Raw genomic sequence first — 22,619 nt, 5'->3', positions numbered from 1 at the left:
TCATTGGCATAGCCGATTTCAATCCTGCATTGATGATGTAGGGCACGCGGTCTCAATCTATATCGTGGAGTCCAGTGGCAACCGAGCGGGTGATCGGTGGCAACTGGCAAGGAAGCGGCTGATTGCTGATATACCGTGACTTTCTCTTTTGGTTGATATGAGATTGAGATTGAGATTGAAATGGGAGCGAGGAGACAATGGAGATGGGAGAAGGGATCGTGACTTCCCATTTTGGTCGAGAAGACGGCGCGGAGCGAGACGGGCATCGCGGCGTTTCCGGCCAGGTTTTCTTTGTTTTTCTTTTTTTATGGAGGTAGCCGGGATCGAACCTGGCTTGCCACACGTGGGGACACGGAGCAGAGCGTTGAAGCCTAGGCATGGGGATGATCCAAAGAACCTTGGCCATCGGATCCAGTTGAAATCTTTGAGGGTTGATTCTTAGCCATTGGTTTTAATAAAATGGAATCCTGGGTACAAATTATTTGGTGCACAATGGTTGAGCTGTCTCAATGGGGAAGCATTCTGGAGTGTACCAAGGATAATTTTGAGTGTTCCTTTATGTGAGTTTCTTTGCATTAAATAGGTTGCCACATGGCACTTTTGATGACATGGCAGTGTATTAAAGAAGAATGGTGGAAAGTTTAGAACACAAATGGTGGAACACGTTCATTCCTTTTCTGTTCGAACTGAAAGTTTACTTTTGGTTTCATAAGACATTGTTTTTTACCAAAGAGGTAAAAATGAAGTCTAAAATTACAGGTGAACAGCAATACTCCAGGTGCATTACCTGCAGAGCTCCAGTCCATAAGGAAGCTAAATGAGTAAGAAATTGCAAAGGAACCCAACCAACTAAAGGATCTCACAAAACATTGTACGTAATAGCCTTTATTTATCTGTATACACCAGCTCAGTTTTGTAGCGTTTATACGATGAGGAGAACCCGTCTTCCACTCCTATCCATGAGTTTGGCCCTAAACAATGTAATTGGAATCTCAAATGACCATGGTTATAAACAAAGTGTTCTAATCAGTAACTTGTAGCACTGAAAGCAATTTATCTCAAACCTGAATAATGCCAATGAAGATGGTTCCAAGTTTTTCAGGAAATCCTAAAGTTATGATAATAGCTGTAAAGTTCAACTGTTTATATATATATGTACTGAAGGTAAAAACAATTTCTTTTTTTTTAAAAAGAACTAGACAATTCCTGAATTTCTTTTTTTGTAACAGAAATGAAATAGCTAAAGAACCAATGAATCATCAGCTTTGTTTATGTACATGATACTTTATGAACTGCAGCCGCTGCAAGCTGCAGCAATCAGAACCAATACTGGCACACAACTGGTAAGCTCATTGACACAACAACAAGCAATTTTGTTAAGAACAGATTGAAAGCTTCTTTTTTCAGTATAGCGCGTCTTTCGGATCTGATAGTGTGATCAAAACTATTATGCAGTACACACATGGAGCACGAAAAAAAACTCAGCAGCTCAGTGGTATAAGAGAACATTCCATGGTACTATCTAAAATGCAGCCATGTACCTAATTTCGAAAGGTCAAAACACCACAACTGTTGTACGGAGGCTGAACCAACAGTTGCTATCACTCTAAATTAAAGCGGCACTACAGTACTTGTATTTGCAACCTAAGATGCGAGTACTAAGACTTGCAGCAGAGAAGTAAAGCGAAACTTCTTAGAAATTACCACTTACAGTTCAGAGCACAATTGTACCTGACTTCTTGAAACTTTGGGGATTCCACTGAGCTTCCAGGTAATCTTGTCGCTGACATTTTTAGTTCTTGCTGACCTGAACCAAGCAGCAAAAGCGCTTTCATGAAACCTATGATGTAATCTGACTCAAATGATCTCAAACCATGCAAGTTACCAATAGATACAAGTATAAGAAAGAAGGAACCTACTGAAAATGCCTAGCAAACATTTTTGGCGATTCGCAGAACCTCCCATCATTGTCTGCCTTCTCCAAGATTATTGAGATAGTCAGTGTTAGAACTGACATGTATATGTGGGCTTATACGACACAGGAAGAGAAGAGGCCAATGTAGGAACATGTTCCTGTGAACAGTGGGAAAATAAGAAAGGACAAAAATGTGTCATATCATCGTCACTTCTTTGAACAAGAACAACCGATATCATATATGCGATATCTGTTATTGAGAGCTGACTATGGACCTGCATTTCCAGCAATCAATCAAATATTTAAAGGAAACGAATGAACATACGAAAATGAGAGAAACCATATGGCTAATATTCAACATTGAAAAAGCCGATAACTCGTACTACTTGAAACAGGTAATATAATAATGTCATATGGACATAATATATTACAGGGGACATCTCATTGTTACATGTAGACATGGCAAAAACATATTCTTTAGCGACAGCATGTATGAGGTGGCAAGGTTAAATAAAAGTTCATAGATAGGACGACACGCATGGTAAAGGCATATTCAGCAAGTAAACAACTGAGGAACTTATAACTGCAATTGTTAACTATGCACCTTCTGTAATGCGAAAACAGATAATATATGTACCTCCCTTCAGTTGTTTGATGCACTGATGTGCCTTGATTATCATTTGCAATTCGCCAATCAATGTTGAAGATAGGCACTGCCAGGCAACAGCATGACTGAACCACCAAGAGGTGTGATAGGAAGAAGACTGAAACAATCATTTTTTCCCTGAGATCAAACCTGGTGAACAGTTAGAAGGTGTCAGGTTGCATAAACCTCATAGCACATAGCAAGTGATATGATCATAAAAATTAGCCCATGTACTCCTGATAGTTTATAGAATTTGCAGTGACCAATATATAATAATTTGCAGGTAGCATGTAAATTAAGCAATTGTGTGCAAGTAGGCAAGATCTTTTATGGCTTGTTGAATATCGCTTCGCACCTATATTTTTCTAATCAAGCTGCAGATATAGAAACTCAGTGACTGTTTATAAGGTCTCAACCTGCACAAACTTCTACTAACCAATAGTTGGTGTTGAAATCATCAAAATAGAGCCATATGTTCTGCCAACTCCTAGAATTTATAGTGATCTACATGTGATTTTCAGACAGCATCTGAATGAAAACAAACAGAGAAAATGGAGGAGTATTTCCTCTGCCACACTCCTACATATCTATTTTACAATCCAGGATGTAAGCTAGATATCATATGCAGCCTTCAACTCTGCCAGATATATTTCACAACTGTAACTAATCTGAAATGAAGTCTCATAGTCATATAACCTGAGGACCCATTATATACCGTAAACATCTTACATAAAGCACCACACAGGAAGAAAAGAGGAATTTTCATTGGCCCAATGGTAAACTCACCAATGGTTTGAGGAGTTGGCAGGATAAAAGCACAAAAAACACACACAGTATTAACCCGTAGGCAACTGTTTGTAAGAGTGGTAACACACATGACAGGGAAATTCATAAGCTCAATTGAATTTATCTGCCTTTTGTGGTCTAGGTCTGCATTAAAGGCAGGACATACAAAAGCTGACCTTCTTGTTGAAGAGGCAGCTATGATTCCAAATCTTCCACATGGCCCTTCTGAAGCAGGCAGCAATAACACCACTCCATATTTGTTGAAGGCTAACCAAGAACTAGAAATCTAAAGGACAACAAAAGAAACAAAGTCAAGTCGAACTGTAGAAGGCCGATATTCATAACCGAAAGTAATTTGATAGGACCTCGAAGCCCTGTGGAGCAGGCAAGTATTTAATTTCATTAGGAGCAACAAGATAGTATCTAATTTCATTAGGAGCAACAAGACTGGAAGGAAAGAACCCTAAGGACGAAGAAGATAAGGTATTGACGCACACCCGATCTGGGCGATGTCGCGCAAGATATCCGAGCAGGGCGCCGACGAGCAGCAGCGCCATATGGTCCATCAAAAACTGTGAATCTATATAAACAGAGTAGGTGCTGAAATCAACAGGAATGGGGCACATGTTGAAAAATCAACACATGCTTTGGTGATATGGAAGAAAGGAGAGTACTCACCCTAGGAAGATATGAGCAGCAGGAAGAAATCGACAGCTGTTACAAAAGGCCAACACAATATTGGAGACATTTGATTATCAGCAGAACTGAAAATATAGGTTGCATAGAAGGCAACACCATTTATCCCTCCGAGTTGGTGAAAAACCATGAAGCCAACACCCACCTGTGCATATAAGATTAGCCGTTACATACCTGATAAATATTCTGAAAAGTTTCATATGATCAAATTCCAAATTCAATGACCAAAAGAGATGCGTATTCTAAAGGTATGTAGTTGAATAAATGATTCGTTACAATAACTGCATGTTGTGCCTACCACCATGCAAGAACAATGCTGTACCTGTCCTTCTATCAGGTTGTCATGAAGATGGACACGTTTTGATAGCGCCACTCACCTGATTTTGGTCCAGTGAAGCCCTTTAGCACACTTTTCAACTTTCCATGACCTCACCAAGGTAGGCACACTTCCTAATACTGTCACAACAGTATCGTGCGAAATTTTGGAGGCCATACACAATCGACATTCATGCATTCACATCCATTTGCATATACACTCACAGCCGTATTTACAATTGACAAAAAAAAGGAGGAGAAAAAGGCAGAGCATATCTGAGTTGGAGGCGACATTGTTGGTGCAGGGGCAGCGCAAGGGAGATGGCCACACACTGGGGTGGTGGTCTGCAGGGGCTAGGCGCGGGCGAAGTAAAGCGGCCTCATTGTGCCGGTGCTTGAGTATTCGTGCTTGGCCGCCTCTAAGCTGTCGTGCAGTAGGCGCGAGGTGGGGAGCGGGGAGCATGCGACGATGGCATGTGGCGCTGAGGCCGCGCTGTTGCGTCGCCATGACGGGGGCCAGCAACAATGGAGAATTATGTTATGTCTGAACAGAACATAAGAAATGAGGCACAAGAAAGAAAACCAGAACTCACCCAACGTTGAAACAAAAAAGCTAACATTACAGGTCTTGTGTAAATTTCAAGAACTACACCTGTTGAGGCAATAAGAGGAGAATGAAAAAATATAACGTTTTGAGGTTGATATTAGTTAACCGTTTTTTATATGAATGTGAATAAAGTATGACACAAATAACACTGAACGTTCCAATTTTTTCGTCATCTTTTGCTAGTGCCTACTCAAACACTGACGCATCAGATCAGGCAATGAAAAAAAATCAATGTCAACCTTCTAAGCTGCTGGATTCAGAGGTTTCGCAGGTTTGTGCAGCAAAATGCAAATCAATAAACAGTTTAATGCAGCCAAAAAAAAAGATTTGAGATTGTAATCCAGCTAGCTCAAACTGCAAAAAGGTGAAATTACATCTTTTCTATTGTTTGTACCATGTAGGATAAAGCATTGTCGCCGGTGTGTATCTGAGACTGAGAGATGGCAGGTTGTCTGAGCCGCAAACCAGCTCCAGGTGTAGCAGGTCAGGACGGTGCAGGGCAGGGGCGTCCGCGGTGAAGGGGCCGGGAGGCCATCGGAGGGCTTCACCAGCATCGTGGATGAGCTCCTGTGAGGGCGGTGAATCGACTGCAGCGACCTTTGACCGCTGGCTTGGGGAAACGAGAGCAAGTAGCGACTCTGGGAACCACTGGGGGGCGGAAGCGCGGGCCGACGTAGGAAGCTCGAGCGGCCGGCGACGACGGCGAGGTGACGGCGCAGCGAGGCCCCAGCGACTCAGCGACCGAATGCGCGCGCATGGCCGCGCCGCTCGATTCGCAGGATCCAAGCTCCGGTGCGACACGGAACGGGCTTTCGGTCGTCTCGCGCGACGCGGCACCAGATCCGGCACACCGGCTGCTGCTGTGCTAAGGCACAGCGAGATGACGGCGAAGCGCGACACGACAGCGAGACGACGAGCGTGACGTGGGCCTCACGGGACGATTAATTAAGCGGTGACGACGCGGACGTAGCCGAAGGAATCCGCCACCGCCGTGTCTGCCCCACACGGATCCAAAGCCTGAGGGAGGCTGACCGTCACCGACACCCACGCACGCAAGGCCGTCGGGATGGGGAAGGGCGCTGTGGCCGTCGTCGCGAGGGGATGGGAAGGGCGCCGCCACCATGGTCGCGGGGAGAAGGGCCAACGGCGTGGCAGCTTTGGTGTCGCATCCGGGGATGCATGGGAGCGAGCGGCTTTGGTGTCGCACCTATGGCGGCCGCGGGCGGCGGTGAGGGCCAGAATCACGGGAGCGACGTTTCTTTCCTTAGAAGGGAGACGGGCATAGGGGGCGCAGAGAGAGATCGCACGGGCGGCAGGCAGGACGATGGATGAATGTCGCACCAAAAAGTGTCCACGCTTTGTTCTTTTTAGTTGTAGGAGATAATAATAATAATAATAATAATAATAATAATAATAATAATAATATGGGCTGAGGCGGGCTTGGCTGTGTAAGTGGACCGAGGTCATATCACAGGAAACAAAAGTGTCTGTCCGTCTAGACGGACGGACCGAGCCGCCCGAGTCGTCCAACAGACCCTGCCCGCAATGGCGCACCACGCCCGTCCCGCATCTCCATTCTTCACCACTGCGACTACCATGGCGTCCTCCTCTCCTCGCCCCATGGATCCAGCAGCGCCACGTACCCAAGACTGCGCTCCGCAACCGCGCTCCTCCCCGCCTTCCGCCCGTCTTCTCCACACAGCCTGCTCTCTCCCAGACCAGCGACGGCATCCTCAGCCCTCACTCTGGGGTCCTCCTCCCCCCACCGCGGCATCCTCCTCCCCCCACACCGGCGTCCTCCCCACAAGGAGCTCCCGATGCTCTAAGATCCGGTGGCCATGGCGCTCCGCGCGCCATGTTCTCTTCTCCCCCCATGTTGCAATTGTATCTTTCAATTGTTTCTGACGCTTCAGAGTATGTTTCAGTTGAATCATATGGATGTTGCAAAAGTAGATCATGGGGATGTTGCATATATTGCAAGTGTTTTAAAGGCATGTTGCAAGCATTTGTTCAAAATATTTCACCTGTTTCTAAACGAAATTGCAAACATTTCTAATCTGGATGTTTTATATGCTTCACACAAATGTTGCAATAATATGTTCTACATGTTTCAGTTGCTTCAGTCTTATGTTGCAGCAGTTGTTCCATGGTGTTGCAAGTATTTTATTTGACCGTTATTTCATATGCTTCACAGAGATGTTGCAATATTATTTTCCAAATGTTTCAGCTGCTTCAGCCTAATGTTGCAGCAGTTGTTCCGTGTTGTTGCAAGTGTTCTATTCGAGCTTTTTGTGTTGTTCGGCCGGGGGGGGGCGAGTCGAGCGGACGGGGCGCGTGGCTCGCCGGGGGCCTAGCGGATGGAGGTGCTGGGGTAGCGGACGGGTGTGCTGCGGCCAGGGGGCGCTAGGGCGTGCTCGTCGCGCACATGGGGCGAACATGGCGGGCTGCGGGGGCGAGCTGGGGGGGCGTGCGGACTAGGCCTGGGGCACGCTGGGGCGTGCGGTGTGGGCCGGGGGGCTTGCGCATGGGCGGGGGCGGAAGCGGACGTGGAGGGTTGAGCACTTTGAGTAGGCGTCCGGACGCGTGTGCTGCGCTGGACGTCCTGGCGCTAGATTAGCCGCTAAATTAACCAACCAACTGACATTAGCCCCCTAGGTAGCCTTAGACGCCTAAGACCACGCTTTGAACATGAATGCATGGCAATGGCATCAGCACGAACATTTACCAGGACGCCTTTGACGGATGACATGGTTCATGGAATTCTTGGCCGTACGATGGAGTTTGCCGAGCTCTCGTCCCTCCAGAACACAAAACAGTAGTGGTGTAACACCATAAAATTGGCCTCTTTGAAAATAGAGCTAAAATGATTTACTTATGAAATTTTGTGCTCATGAAAATATAGGAAAATAAAAAAATTCATCAAATTAAAAATTCATGAGAAGGTAGCAACATGTTTGAGCATACATGCCATTGCATTTGATTTAATTGGATGAGTGGTTTTGATTGAAAATTCAAAATGGTTTAAATTGCTTTTGCAAATAAAATTAAAAATGGCTTTGAAGTAAAAGAAAAGAAAGAAAAGAGAATTTCAAAATAAAAGAATCTAAAAAAATTGTAAAAATTGTTTTTGGAAAACTTACTAAAATTGCTCATTTTTGTTTGAATTGAAAAGTGTATTTGAAATCCTATTCAAACTTGATTTGGTTCAGATTTGAATGTGGTTTTGAAATAGGAAAAGAAAATAGAAAAGGAATTCTTTATTTTTTCCACTCTCCCTACCCGGCATCTGGCCCGCCCGGCTTCTCCCCTTCTCCCTCAGGCCTTCACGAGCTGGCCCAAGTGCTCCTATCCCACTCTCCCACGCAGGCCCGCTCCACCTCGAGGCCCAGCCTCCCTCCAGGCCGGCCCAGCCGGACCGCGCGCTCATGCCCCACCTCTCTCACCGTCAGCCCCCCCCCCCGCTCTCTCCCGTTGACGATGCGGCCCCACTTGTCAGTGCCATCCTCTTCCTCATGTCGTCGTCGCTCCGGACTCCGCCACCGCTAGGAGTCCACGCTGCCCCCGCCCCGCCTCGTTGTCGTGTGCCCTACGCCATTGCCTTCTTAAATACCGAGCCCCCACACTCCACCGCCTCCCTACCGAACCCTAGCTCGCGCTGCCTCGCCTCAAGCCACACCACCACTGCGGAACCCTAGCACCGTCGTCGCCATCTGCTCCGTCGTGACCCGTGCCCTTCCGTGCCTCACCGTCGACGATAACCTCCTAGGTGAGTTCGCCATGCTCCGCTCTCTCTCCCGGTGCCTTCCCCGTGTCGTAGCATGGCATGTAGGTGTTTTCCCGTGCACGCCAATGAGCTTCTCAATGCCGGCCATGGCGCCACCATCTTCTCTTCCTGTTCTAGCACCGGCCGTGCCTTCTCTCTTCTCCTGTGTAATCCCCACCATCCATTCCGAGATCAACCAATTAGATTTAAAGATATCGGTTCAGCCAACATTCTTTCATAAGAGCCCCTGTAAATTTTTAAGTTCTAACCCGCCGTCCCTAGTTTCTTTCAAAAGAGCCCCTGTCTTTCTTCAAAATAGAATCCGCAGTCCTCGGCCAGATTTAAAAATCAATATAAAATTGCCACTACCTTCAGTAAGCCATATATTCTCCGTTTTTACTCCGATTTGATCCGTTCAACTTGTGTTAGGTTCGTAATTCCATAATCTACATGTTTATACTACTGTTAGATATGTTTTCAACTTTTAAAATTTGAGGTTAGATTTAATCTATTATTTTATTAAAGAAAATCTTGTTTAAATCATATCTTATACATTTGAGCTCTGATTTGACCTGTTCAAGTTGCGCTAGATTCATATCTGCCACTAAGGATTCCCTAGTACTTTGTTACTTTGTACCTTGATACCTATGGGGTATTGCATTGGGTAGTATGATGCTAGTGCTCAACTAAAGCCATGATCTTGTAACTTGACTAATGGTATATGCAATAAACATTAAAAGATGCTTTTTAGCAACATGGAATCAGGGGGCTTGAGCATTGGGCTGCTTTTATGGTGCTCTAGATTCCTCTCCCTAAGGACTTATCTGTAAGTAATCATCCGGGACTTACAGTACAGCTGTGAGGGCTATATGGCTCTGGCTTTAGCTCAGTATGAGGACCTTTTCTAGCTTGTTAGAGGTTACCTTTATTGGCATAAGAATGGCTTGCCGAATCAGGTATAGGACAACCTCTACTCTTATGTGTATAGCCGTGATGTAATTATGGATAGAGGGTTCCTATATCTGTTTGCTGAGTAAATCTAATGGCCCTAACTTGTTAGACGAACCTTTGAAAGGCTTCATAGTGAACCCTGCCGACCTTCCTTGGTAGTGGGTCAAGAGGCTGATCACCTCAGGCGAAAGGGTAAATCATGACTCACAGTGAAAGTGTACAACCTCTACAGAGTGTAAAACTGGTATATCAGCCATGCTCACGATCACGAGCGGCCTTGGACCCTTACGAAATAGATGATGAACACCGATGATACGGATGATGAAGATGCTCCCTAATGATTACTATTTATGCTATTCATTATTCATGTTTACCTGTTTATGTGTTTACATGGGCTTGTGATAAACTTGTTGCCACCCAATTGCAAAAAGATGACTCGTTAAAAGCTAATCGCCGTTAAACCAGTGTTAGCCTTTTGAGCCTCATGAACCCCATATTATATTTGTTGAGTACGACATGTACTTACGCTTGCTTTACTTTTTAAATATTTAGAAAAATCCCGAATGGGTACCAGATTGCTAGTCTGGAGGAGTTAGGCTAGTGAACAACCAGTCAGTTGTCCCTATGGATTGGAGTCTTCACCCGAAGATTAGAGTTATCTTTCCGTTGTTTGCTATCTAAGGTTATATCCTTTATACTAAGTATGTTATATTTGAGCATTGTCTTTCGATATTACCCTTATTTGTAGCTATATGTGAGATTTGACTTCCTGGGCTCACATATGGTGCGTATCTAATTTTGTTCTTAAAACCAGGTGCTACAAAGTGGTATCAGAGCAATGCTGACTTGTAGAACGTAATCCTAGTAGAAATTGGTCATTTTAAGGATTAGAAGTTGCTACAAAAACCCTTGATCTATGAACCTTGATATTTTCTTCTCTACTATATCTCTATCCTTGCTATTCATCTCTACCTTGGTGCTTATTTTGAAGTCTTTGTTCTCATCTCCACTCCTTGGTTTGATATGCTTTTAGAACTATTCCTCACCACCTTCTTGCGTAATCTAAAGATTAGTCTTAGGATTATTACCCCTAGTACAATGAGGACGATAGTATCGCAAGTTGAGTCAATGATTGAATTGTGCACCTTTAGTGCTTTGTTGAATTGTCATTATGCTTCTGCTTGTTTTGGATCTTTGTAATGAATGCAATGATCTTATGGGGTTTGCCCACAATTTCATTTAGTTCATAGGCCTAACATATAAGGATTAATGAAATAAATACTTGGGTTTTGGTTATCTCCTGTTTCCTCTATCCTGTCTTTTTGGAGCAGCCTGCACTCATCGGCTTATATCTATGTTTTTGGACTACAAAAAATCATGAGAAAATTCTGTACAATAGTAGACTTCGATATCTTTCTGTGACCGCAAGAACTGCCCTCAAATTGGTTTTGGTTATGGATTTATTAAAATCACAAGACGATGCAACTGCGCTGTCTAAAATCTGGAGTAGTTTCTGTTGTGCCCTATTTTTGACTACTTAACTGCAAAATTCGGATAAAGTGTTCCATAAGGAAGTTGTGGAGGATTTTATAAGCTTTCCAACGATATAAGCTACAACTTCATTGGATTAACAGAATGAGAGTTACAGCTGTTTTACTGCACTACTGTCTTTCATCCCGCGAGGAATTTCAGATTTCTTGTCCTTGCCCATACACAAGGGTATCATTGGGATAGAACGTCTTGATACTAGTTAGCTCATCTAGAAGAATGTGCAAGCTACCCTTTTTGTGACTCCTAGTTGATCTTTTCTTAAGGGGGTAGCCAAGTGAAGTAGTTTAGCGAGAGCTTCAGGTCCTACCATATTCCGTTAGGCGAGGTAGAACTTAAGCAAGAAGAGTTCCTCAACTTGAAGCAAGGATTTATGTCAGTGTGTGAGTATCGTAACCGGTTCACTCAATTATCATGCTATGCTCTAAGAGAGGTGGATAGTGATGCATTCAACAATATGGCTCTGCAGTTTGAGCTATCCTCAGTTGGGAGTCCGATCTTCAACATACCCAAGACAAGTAGGCATTGATGACATAGGAATGAGATATATAACCACTACAGTTGGTTCTATGGTGTCTCAGAAAATCCCAACAAAATACTAAGCATGACAAGAAGGTTTAGATTGAAGAGAGTTAATTGGAATCCACTCAATGTGAGAGAAACTTAAAGTCTTTAATAATGAGGTTTGGTTAGAGGTTCAAGGGAAGTTTAATCAAGACCATCAAGATATTGATAGAGCTACTGAAGAAGGTTTTAAGTTCGTTTGGATTAAGAAACCTCAGGTAAGCTTGGAAGAAGAGGCTTATGCAAGAAAGCATGAGATGGAACATCTGAAGTATGATCTGGAGTTATCCATTGTAAAGCATGAAAGTACTATCTACTTAGGCATAACAAGTGACATTTAGGAGGATCACAAGAATCTATAGGACATGTTCACTAAGATGGTTTTGAGCTTGTGATATCCTCGTTGGAATGAAATTGATTATGACTTGGAAAAGTGCTATCACCTGGGGAAGGAAAAGTCGTTGCCGATGCACTTAGCAAAGGAGAGATAAGCTAAGAAGATTCGGACGACACCATGAGCTAAGAATTGTGTCTAAGAGTTGAGCAACTTAACCCAAGCATATATAGCCATTGATGTTTTGAAGTCGGTGCCAGAATCTACTTTAGGTCCAAAAAGTAAGGAGGCTCCGTTGGAAGGTGAACATATGAAGAAAGAGAATTGATAGTATGGACTAAAAAGGAAAGGTGGACTAGTGATTGGAGATACCTGAGAGTTGTTTAAGGTGCCTGTCAGAATCTTGGAATCAGTTTGGCAAGATACTTGGAGTAAGGTTAACAGGTATGCAAAGTAAAGTGGGATCCTTATCAAGACGATGGAACTACACGAGGAAGTAAAGAAGAATCCAAAGACGGAGTATCCTTATCTCCTAGTCAACATCTTTCGAATCTTGGGGACGAGATTCATCTTAAGGGGGGTAGAATTGTAACACCCTAAAATTGGCCTCTTTTGAAAATAGAGCTAAAATGGTTTACTTATGATTTTTGTGCTCATGAAAATATAGGAAAATAAAAAAATTTCATCAAATTAAAAATTCATCATAAGGTAGCAACATGTTTGAGCATACATGTCATTGCATTTAATTTAATTGGATGAGTGGTTTTGATTGAAAATTCAAAATGGTTTAAATTGCTTTTGCAAATGAAATTAAAAATGGCTTTGAAGTAAAAGAAAAGAAAGAAAAGAGAATTTGAAAATAAAAGAATCTCAAAAAAATTGTAAAAATTTCTAACACCCTAAAATTTGCTTTTCTTCAAAAAGAGTTAAATTCATCTAATTATGTATTTTGTGTACATTTAAACCTAGGGAAAATAATAATTTTTATTGAAATTAAAATTCATCATAAGTTTAGCGACATGGTTGTGCATTCATGCTGCTGCATATTATTTTTGTATTGTGTGGATCAAAATCAAATTTAAAATTGACTTGAATTTGTACTCAAAATTGATTTGGAAAACTAGTTTAGAAAAAGAAAAAGGATTTTTCCTTCTCTCCCTTGAATCCGGCCTGAGCAGCCCAGCTCCAACCCGCTTTCCCCTCTCTCTTGGCTTCGGCCCAGACGCAGCAGCGCCAGCCCGTTCTCTCCCGCGTGGGCCTACAGCGCCCCGGCCCAGGCCAACATGCCTAGCCGAGCCACGCAGCTCTGCTCTCTTGTCTCTCTGTGACTGACGAACCAGCCCCATGTAACACACTAAAATTTGCTTTTCTTTCAAACAGAGTTAAATTCATTTAATTATGAATTTTTGTGTACATTTAAACCTAGGGAAAATAATAATCTTTATTGAAATTAAAATTCATCATAAGTTTAGCAACATGGTTGTGCATTCATGCTGTTGCATAGTATTTTTGTATTGTGTGGTTTGAAATTTGATTTCAACTTGATTTGAATTTGCATTCAAAAGTTGTTTGGAAATTAGAAAAAGATTTCATTTCCCTCCCTTGCTTTTGGCCCAAGCAGCCAGCTTCCACCACCTTGTTTTTTTTTTCCGCTGGCCCAGCTCGGCTTCATTCCTTTCCCGCAGGCCCAGTGGCCGCTTCTCTGGTTTTCCGCTGCGCTGCCTAGCTTCGCTCGCAGGCAGCCACGCGCCCCGCTTCCTGTTCTTCGCCCGTGCGGCCTGCTTTGCTCTTCTCTTCTCCGCGGCCCATTCCAGCTTCTCCGCTGCAGCCGGCCCAGCAGCGCGCGCCTCGGCCTAGCCAGACGCACCGCGCCATTCCCTTCTCTCTCCGTTTCGCTGACGTCCCTGGTCCACCCGTCAGCGCCATCTTCCCCGTTCGTGTCCGGCATGGACACCATCACCGCCGCCGCCCACGCTTCCCCTTTCATTGCCTTGCTGTCCAAGTCCCCGCGCCTCATAAATAGCAGCCGCAACGAGCGCCTTTTCCCCTCATAGACTCTAGCCCGAGCTCTAGAACCATATCTGCCGTTTGGATCTCGCCGAACCCGAGTTCGTCCACCCCGTCGTGTAGGTCGTCGTCACTGCACCACCGTAGACCGTGCGAACCTCTGTGGTGAGTTCCCCATCCTCTCCTCTATCTCCTGGATCTTTCCGTTCAGCTAACCAAGCACCGTAGCGCCCAAACCGTGCACGCCGGCGAGCTTCTCGTCGCCGTCCATGGAAGGCCACCGCGCCATCCCTGTTCCCGGCCGGCGATGCCCTTCGTTTTCTCTGTTTGATTTTGAGCCGTCCGATCTAAAATCAAAGGCCAGGATTAGAACTTACCTCGCGGTGAAATTTGCATAAAGTCCATTATAATTATTTCAGTCTTAAACCGCAGTCCTTGGCTTATTTCAAAAGGAACCCTGCGCTTTTCTGTTATCGAACCCGCGGTCCATCGCGCATTCCACAGATTATGCCTTCTTGTTTTTAACTTCAAAAATACGTTTTCACCTATTTACAGTTTTGCCACTAATCTTGTTTTAGACATAAAATCTTCGTTTTAACTCCGATTTGATCCGTTCAAATTGTGTTAGGTTCGTATTTACGTTGTCTACGTGTTCATACTACTGTTAAATATGTTTTTAACTTTTAAAATTCAAGGTTAGATTTAATCTATTATTTTACTGAGGGAAAACTTGTTTAATCCATAACTTCTTCGTTTTAGCTCCGAATTTGTGATCTCCGCGTCTATGTGATCGTAGCGACACGTAGATTCGTTTTACAAACTTTTCATCTTAATTTTATGTTGATTGGTGTACTGTTCTAATCTATAGCTTTTGTTTGTTAGGCATGATTGTATGGATGCCTATGTGGTGCTGTTTGATCTCGAGTAGACAGAGAGTTTTGAGTTGGTGATCTGGAGCAACACTTTGAGGATCAAGTCCAGCAGCGATACTTTGAATTAAGGCAAGTATAATATGAGGCTCCTTGTTACCTATTCACTTTAATGCAATCTCAATTCATGTGCATATGTTAATGAACTGCTTGGAGTCTACCTACCTTGATATTGATTACCCTGTCCTTGATATACCTATGGGTTTTGCATGTGGGTAGTATGCTCAGTTTGCTCCAACTAATATTGATTAAAGAATACAATTAAAGATATATGCAACATGATATTAAATGATGCTTTTTAGCAACATGGAACCATGGGGTTTAGAGCATTGGGCCTTTTCTTAGGGTGCCCTATTTTCTCTCCATAAGGACTCATCTCTAAGTGACAACCCAGGACTTACAGTACAACTATGAGGACTACATGGCTCTGGTCTTAGTCTAGTACCTTGCTCTTTCTTATTTGTAGCAGTTTACCAAAAGGGCAAGATGGGCATACCTGGCTAGGTATGGGCCTCATCCCCAGGGTGTGTACTATGCTACGGGTATCAGTTCCACTTTTGGAGATGACTCCATAACACTTGGGAGATGGAATCCTTAGCGACTGCTCCTTATTAGAAGGACTTGGGAAAAGCTTTGTAGTGTACCATGCCTGCTCACCTTGGAAGTGTTTTGGGAGTTGCAAACCCGGGCATATGGGTAACACGACTCGTGGTGAAAGTGTACAACCTCTGTAGAGTGTAAAACTGATATATCAGCCATGCTCATGGTCATGAGCAGCCTGGATCCTTACTGAATAGTTGGTTACTCGGGTGGTTTGGGTTATGATTAAAATTGCTGATATCTCTAATTATTCATATTTGGGAGCCTAAGCATAACTTAGCAACTTATGATTAATAATAAAATATGACCAACTAAAAGTGCTTACTGCAGTTCAGTCGTGTCAAGCCTTTTGAGCCTGCATCCCCTCATGTTATGCTCGCTAAGCAGTAGTAGCTTACGCTTGTTTTATTTCAATACTTTGGCAAAATCCCGGATGGGTACCAGATGGAGGTTCTTCAGTGGAGTTTTCCAAGAGGTGTTAGGCTTGTGATCAACCAGTTGATGATTCCTGTGGTCTTGGAGGCTTCGCCAGAAGAATAGAGTTATAGTATATACTGTAAAGTAAGACTATGTCTTTTCTAACAACTACTTATGCGCTATGAAATAAAGGCATTGTCTTTGATATTACCCCTTTATTTGTAACTATATGTGTGAATTGAATTCTTAGGCACACATATGGTGTGTATCTAGTTTTGTCCTTAAAACTAGGTGCTACAAAGTGGTATCAGAGCTATGTCGACTATAGGATGCAAGCCTAGTTAGAAAATGGTCGTTTTAAGGTTCAGAATTTGCTATGAAATCCTTGGTCTGTAAACCTTGCTATTTTCTCCTATACTATATTCTTGTCTTTGCTGTTCATCTCCTCCTTGTTGCTATAAATTTTGTCCCTATCCTCACCCTTGCTTTGAATTGCTTTTAGAGCTATCACTTACCACATTCTTACGCAACATGAAGGTGAAGCTATAGAGTTTTGAGCCCTTGATACAACAAGAACGCTAGTAACGTGAGTATAGTCACTGAGTCCTAATGCTTGTATTGTGAACCTTTAATGTTTGATGGTTTTCTTGATGTTCATGCTTGATTTGGATTTTTGTAATGATTGCAATGATTTTGTGGGTTATACTCACAATTTCATTTAGTTTACATGATAAGGCATAAGGACCAATGATTAGATAGTTGGGTTAGTCTTTTTCGTCTCTACGCATGCTGTCAATGTTCATCGGGTTATATCTCCAAAGGTAGATGCCCAAAAGTCATGGATTACAACCAATAATTGTGCTAAATGTTGCAAACAGATGGTTTCTACTAGGAGAATTCAAAGCCAATCTGTAGGTAGCAACACACGCCCCCTCTACACTCCGCAGCAAGAATTTCAGCAGAGATACCAGGAACCAGCTAGTCAGTGGGATTTTGATCCTCCTCAACAACTCCCTCAATGCCAGCAAGATCAACAGTATGTGAACCAGAGTCCACCCCAAGAACCACTCGTCAATTCCCCAATGAAGGATAGTGTGCCCAACACCTCCTCTTCAGGCAAGAAGTGCTACCGCTATGGTGAACCCGGTCACTATGCAAGTCAGTGTCCAAAGAAGCCGAACAAGCAACAATCCCGCAACGAAAACCATAAACAACGGACTCATGTGCAAGGCAGAGTCAATTATGTGATGATAGAATCTGCACAAGAAGCCCTAGATGTTGTGTTTGGCACATGTCTAGTCAACTCTAGCCCTGCATCAGTTTTGTTTGACTCTAGAGCTTCACATTCCTTCATTGCACATCGTTTTGTTAAGAAGCACAATATACCAAAGTGTTCTATGAAGAAATAGATGTTAGTTGACTCACCTTGTGGGGATATGCAAGCTACTCTAATGTGTCCCAGTGTAAGAGTTGAACTAAGGGGGTAGAGTTTTTGTCAAATCCGATTGTGCTGAAGTCTTCAAGCATAGACATAATTCTTGGAATGGATTGGCTAAATCCACGAAAGGCTATTATCCAAGGTGAGAATGGTACAGTACACTTGATATCCAAGTCAGGAGAAGAAGTTATATGCTAGGCAACTACAAAAACAAAAGAGGTGTGCAGTGTTAATCAGATGGAAGGTGCAACCATAGATAAGACCAAGGTTGTTAATGAGTTTTTAGATGTTTTTCCTGATGATTTGCCGGGTATGCCGCCAGACCGTGATATTGAGTTTATTATTGAGCTTTTACCTGGAACTGCGCCTATAGCTAAGAGACCATATCGGATGGGAGTCAATGAGCAAGAAGAACTTAAGAAATAGTTAAAGGAGCTACAGGATAAAGGTTTCATATGTCCTAGTTCTTCACCATGGGGAGCCCCAGTTATATTTGTTGAGAAGAAAGATGGTACGCAGAGGATGTGTGTGGATTATCGCTCTCTCAATGAGGTAACCATCAAGAACAAGTATCCTTTGCCTAGAATTGATGATCTGTTTGATCAGTTATGAGGTGCTTGTGTGTTCTCCAAGACTGATCTTCGCTCTGGATGTCATCAGTTGAGGATTCGTTCATCGGACATTCCCAAGACTACCTTTACTACTCGGTATGGATTATATGAGTACACGGTTATGTCTTTCAGACTGACTAATGCCCCGCATACTTCATGTATATGATGAATAAGGTGTTTATGGAATATCTCAACAAGTTTGTTGTGGTCTTCATTGATGATATTCTGGTCTTCTCCAAAACAGAGGCAAAACATGAAGAGCATTTGAGATTAGTTCTACAGAAACTTAGAGAACATCAACTATATGCTAAGTTAAGCAAGTGCGAGTTCTAGCTGAAGGAAGTCTCTTTTCTTGGGCATGTTATCTCTAATGGTGGAGTAGCTGTGGATCCCAAGAAGGTTAGTGATGTGTTGAGTTGGAATCCGCCTCAGGATGTGGGTGAAGTCTGGAGTTTCCTAGGAATGGCCGGATATTATCGGAGGCTCATTGAAGGTTTTTCTAAGATTGCCAAGCCTATGACATCGCTACTTGAGAAGAATGCTAAGTTTGTATGGACTAAGCAATGCCAAGCTAGTTTTGAAGAGTTGAAGAAAAGGTTTGACTACAGCTCCGGTGCTGGTACTACCAGATCTAAACAAGAGTTTCTCCATCTACTGTGATGCATCTTGACTTGGTCTGGGTTGTGTTCTTATGCAAGAAGGATGAGTAGTGGCTTATGCATCTAGGCAACTAAGGAAGCATGGACTAAATTATCCAACCCATGATTTGGAGGTAGCAGCTATGGTCCATGCATTGAAGATTTGGAGACATTATCTTATTGGACATAAGTGTGACATTTATATAGATCACAAGAGTTTGAAGTATATCTTCACCCAGTCAGAACTGAATCTGAGGCAATGTCGTTGGTTAGAGCTGATCAAGGACTATGATTTGGAGGTACACTATCACCCTAGAAAGGCAAATGTTGTAGCTGATGCTTTGAGCCGAAGGAGCTATGTTAATGCAGCTCTAGTGACACAGTTACCTAAGGAGTTATGTGCTGAATTCGAGCATCTTAATTTGGGAATAGTTGCTAATGCGATTGAATTGGAAGTGGAACCTACACTTGAGCAAGAGATCATCAAGGGTCAGTTGGAAGATGAGAAAATCAAGGAGATAGCAGAACTAATCACAATTGGTAAAGCACCGGGGTTTCAATTGGATGATCAGGGAACATTGTGGTTCGGAAAGAGAATATGTGTGCCAGCGATACCGTCCATTCGAGAGATGATTCTAAGAGAAGCTCATGACCCAACATACTCTATCCATCCAGGTAGTACTAAGATGTACCTAGATCTGAAGGAGAAATACTGGTGGTGTGGTTTGAAAAGACATGTGGCCGAGTATGTAGCAATATGTGACACCTGTCAATGAGTCAAGGCAGAACATCAAAGGCTAGCAGGTTTACTTCAACCTATGAAGATACCTGAGTGGAAGTGGGAAGAAGTTGGTATGGATTTTATTGTTGGATTACCATGCACTCAGAGTGGCTTTGACTCGATTTGGGTAATAGTAGATCGGTTGACTAAGGTTGCTCACTTCATACCGGTCAAGACTACATATACGGGTGCAAAGTTGGCAGAATTATACATGCAACGGATAGTATGTTTGCATGGAGTTCCTAAGAAGATCGTGTCAGATAGAGGTACTCAGTTTACATCACACTTTTGGAAGAAATTGCATGAGTCTATAGACACTAAGTTGAACTTCAGCTCAGCTTATCATCCACAAACTGATGGACAAACAGATAGAACCAATCAGATCTTAGAGGATATGTTGAGAGCTTGTGCTTTGCAATATGGTACAAGTTGGGATAAGAGTTTATGTTACGCTAAGTTTTCCTACAACAATAGTTACCAGAAGAGTCTCAAGATGGCACCATTCGAGGCACTATATGGTAGAAAGTGCAGAACTCCATTGTTCTAGAATCAGACAGGAGAAAGTGTTTGGACCTGAGATCCTCAAGGATGCTGAAAGGAAATTACATACTATTAGGGAAAACTTAAGAGTGGCATAGTCTAGACAGAGGAGTTATACTGACACTCGGAGAAGGGAATTGGTATTTGTACCGATAGATTATGTCTATCTCAAAGTGTCACCCATGAAAGGTATAAAGCGGTTTAATGTGAAGGGCAAGTTAGCACCTCGCTATATTGGTCCATTTAAAGTTCTGGAAAGAAAAGGAGAAGTGGCTTATCAGTTGGAATTGCCAGAGAGTTTGTCTGGGGTACATGATGTGTTCCATGTGTCTCAACTGAAGAAGTGCTTGCGTGTGCCGGAGGAACAAATACCTTTGGAGGAGCTCAATGTGAAAGAGGATCTTACCTACAAAGAGTATCCTGTCATGATCTTGGAAACAGCTGAGAGAGTTACTCGGAGTAAGGTGATCAGGATATGCAAGGTTCAATGGAATCGATACTCACAGGAAGAGGCTACTTGGGAAAGAGAAGCGGGTCTAAAGGCGGAGTATCAACAACTTTTTGAGTAAGCATCATCCGAATCTCGAGGACGAGATTCATTTTAAGGGGGGTAGAATTCTAACACCCTAAAATTTGCTTTTCTTTCAAACAGAGTTAAATTCATTTAATTATGAATTTTTGTGTACATTTAAACCAAGGGAAAATAATAATCTTTATTGAAATTAAAATTCATCATAAGTTTAGCAACATGGTTGTGCATCCATGCTGTTGCTTAGTATTTTTGTACTGTGTGGTTTGAAATTAGATTTCAACTTGATTTGAATTTGCATTCAAAAGTTGTTTGGAAATTAGAAAAAGATTTCCTTTCCCTCCCTTGCTTTTGACCCAAGCAGCCAGCTTCCACCGCCTTGTTTTTTTTTTCGCTGGCCCAGCTCGGCTTCATTCCTTTCCCGCAGGCCTAGTCGCCGCTTCTCTGGTTTTCCGCTGCACGGACTAGCTTCGCTCGCAGGCAGCCGTGCGCCCCGCTTCCTTGTTCTTCGCCCACGCTGCCTGCTTTGCTCTTCTCTTCTCCACGACCCGTTCCAGCTTCTCCGCTACAGCCAGCCCAGCAGCGCGCGCCCCGGCCCAGCCAGACGCGCCACGCTGTTCCCTTCTCCCTCTGTTTCGCTAACGTCCCTGGTCCACCCATCAGCGCCATCTTCCCCGTTCATGTCCGGCACGGACACCATCACCGCTGCCGCCCGACTCCGCACTGCCCACGCTTCCCCCTTCGTTGCCTTGCTGTCCAGGTCCCCGTGCCTCATAAATAGCAGCCACAACGAGCGCCTTTTCCCCTCATAGACTCTAGCCCGAGCTCTAGCGCCATAGCCGCCACTTGGATCTCGCTGAACCCGAGTTCGTCTGCCCCGTCGTGTAGGTCGTCGTCACTGCGCCGCTGTAGACCGTGCAAACCTCCGTGAGTTCCCCATCCTCTCCTCTATCTCCTGGATCTTTTCGTTTAGCTAACCATGCACTGTAGCGCCCAAACCGCGCACGCCGGCGAGCTCCTCGTCACCATCCATGGAGAACCACCGCGCCATCCCTGTTCCCGGCCGGTGATGCCCTTCGTTTTCTCTGTTCGATTTTGAGCTGTCCGATCTAAAATCAAAGGCCAGGATTAGAACTTACCCCTTCGCGGTGAAATTTGCAAAAAGGCCATTATAATTATTTCAGTCTTAACCGCAGTCCCTGACTCATTTCAAAAGGACCCCTGCACTTTTCTGTTATCGAACCCGCGGTCCATCGCGCATTCCACATATTATGCCTTCTTGTTTTTAAAAGCGTATTTTGTTCGGTTAACTTCAAAAATACGTTTTCACCTATTTACAGTTTTGCCACTAGTCTTGTTTTAGACATAAAATCTTCGTTTTAACTCCGATTTGATCCGTTCAAATTGTGTTAGGTTCGTATTTACGTTGTCTACGTGTTCATACTACTGTTAAATATGTTTTTAATTTTTAAAATTCAAGGTTAGATTTAATCTATTATTTTACTGAGGGAAATCTTGTTTAATCCATAACTTCTTCGTTTTAGCTCCGAATTTTGTGATCTTCGCGTCTATGTGATCGTAGTGACACGTAGATTCGTTTTACAAACTTTTCATCTTAATTTTATGTTGGTTGGTGTACTGTTCTAATCTATAGCCTTTGTTTGTTAGGCATGATTGTATGGATGCCTATGTGGTGCTGTTTGATCTCGAGTAGACAAAGAGTTTTGAGTTGGTGATCTGGAGCAACACTTTGAGGATCAAGTCCAGCAGCGATACTTTGAATTAAGGCAAGTATAATATGAGGCTCCTTGTTACCTATTCACTTTAATGCAATCTCAATTCATGTGCATATGTTAATGAACTACTTGGAGTCTACCTACCTTGATATTGATTACCCTGTCCTTGATATATCTATGGGTTTTGCATGTGGGTAGTATGCTCAGTTTGCTCCAACTAATATTGATTAAAGAATACAATTAAAGATATATGCAACATGATATTAAA

General features: G+C 43.3%; 1 protein-coding gene across 1 annotated transcript; it reads left to right on the top strand.

Annotated features, from left to right (window-relative positions):
* The first annotated feature begins 20,268 nt into the window (after nucleotides 1-20,268).
* LOC136479536 (uncharacterized) lies at nucleotides 20,269-20,655 on the top strand. Its single transcript, XM_066477374.1, has one exon. The coding sequence runs from the start codon at nucleotides 20,269-20,271 to the stop codon at nucleotides 20,653-20,655; it is 387 nt and encodes a 128-aa protein (XP_066333471.1).
* Nucleotides 20,656-22,619: the final 1,964 nt, after the last annotated feature.

This window comes from Miscanthus floridulus, chromosome 9, assembly GCF_019320115.1.
Source record: "Miscanthus floridulus cultivar M001 chromosome 9, ASM1932011v1, whole genome shotgun sequence".
Lineage (NCBI taxonomy): Eukaryota > Viridiplantae > Streptophyta > Magnoliopsida > Poales > Poaceae > Miscanthus > Miscanthus floridulus.
The sequence above is the reverse complement of the archived record's forward strand: the minus strand, read 5'-3'. Positions and strand labels throughout refer to the sequence as shown.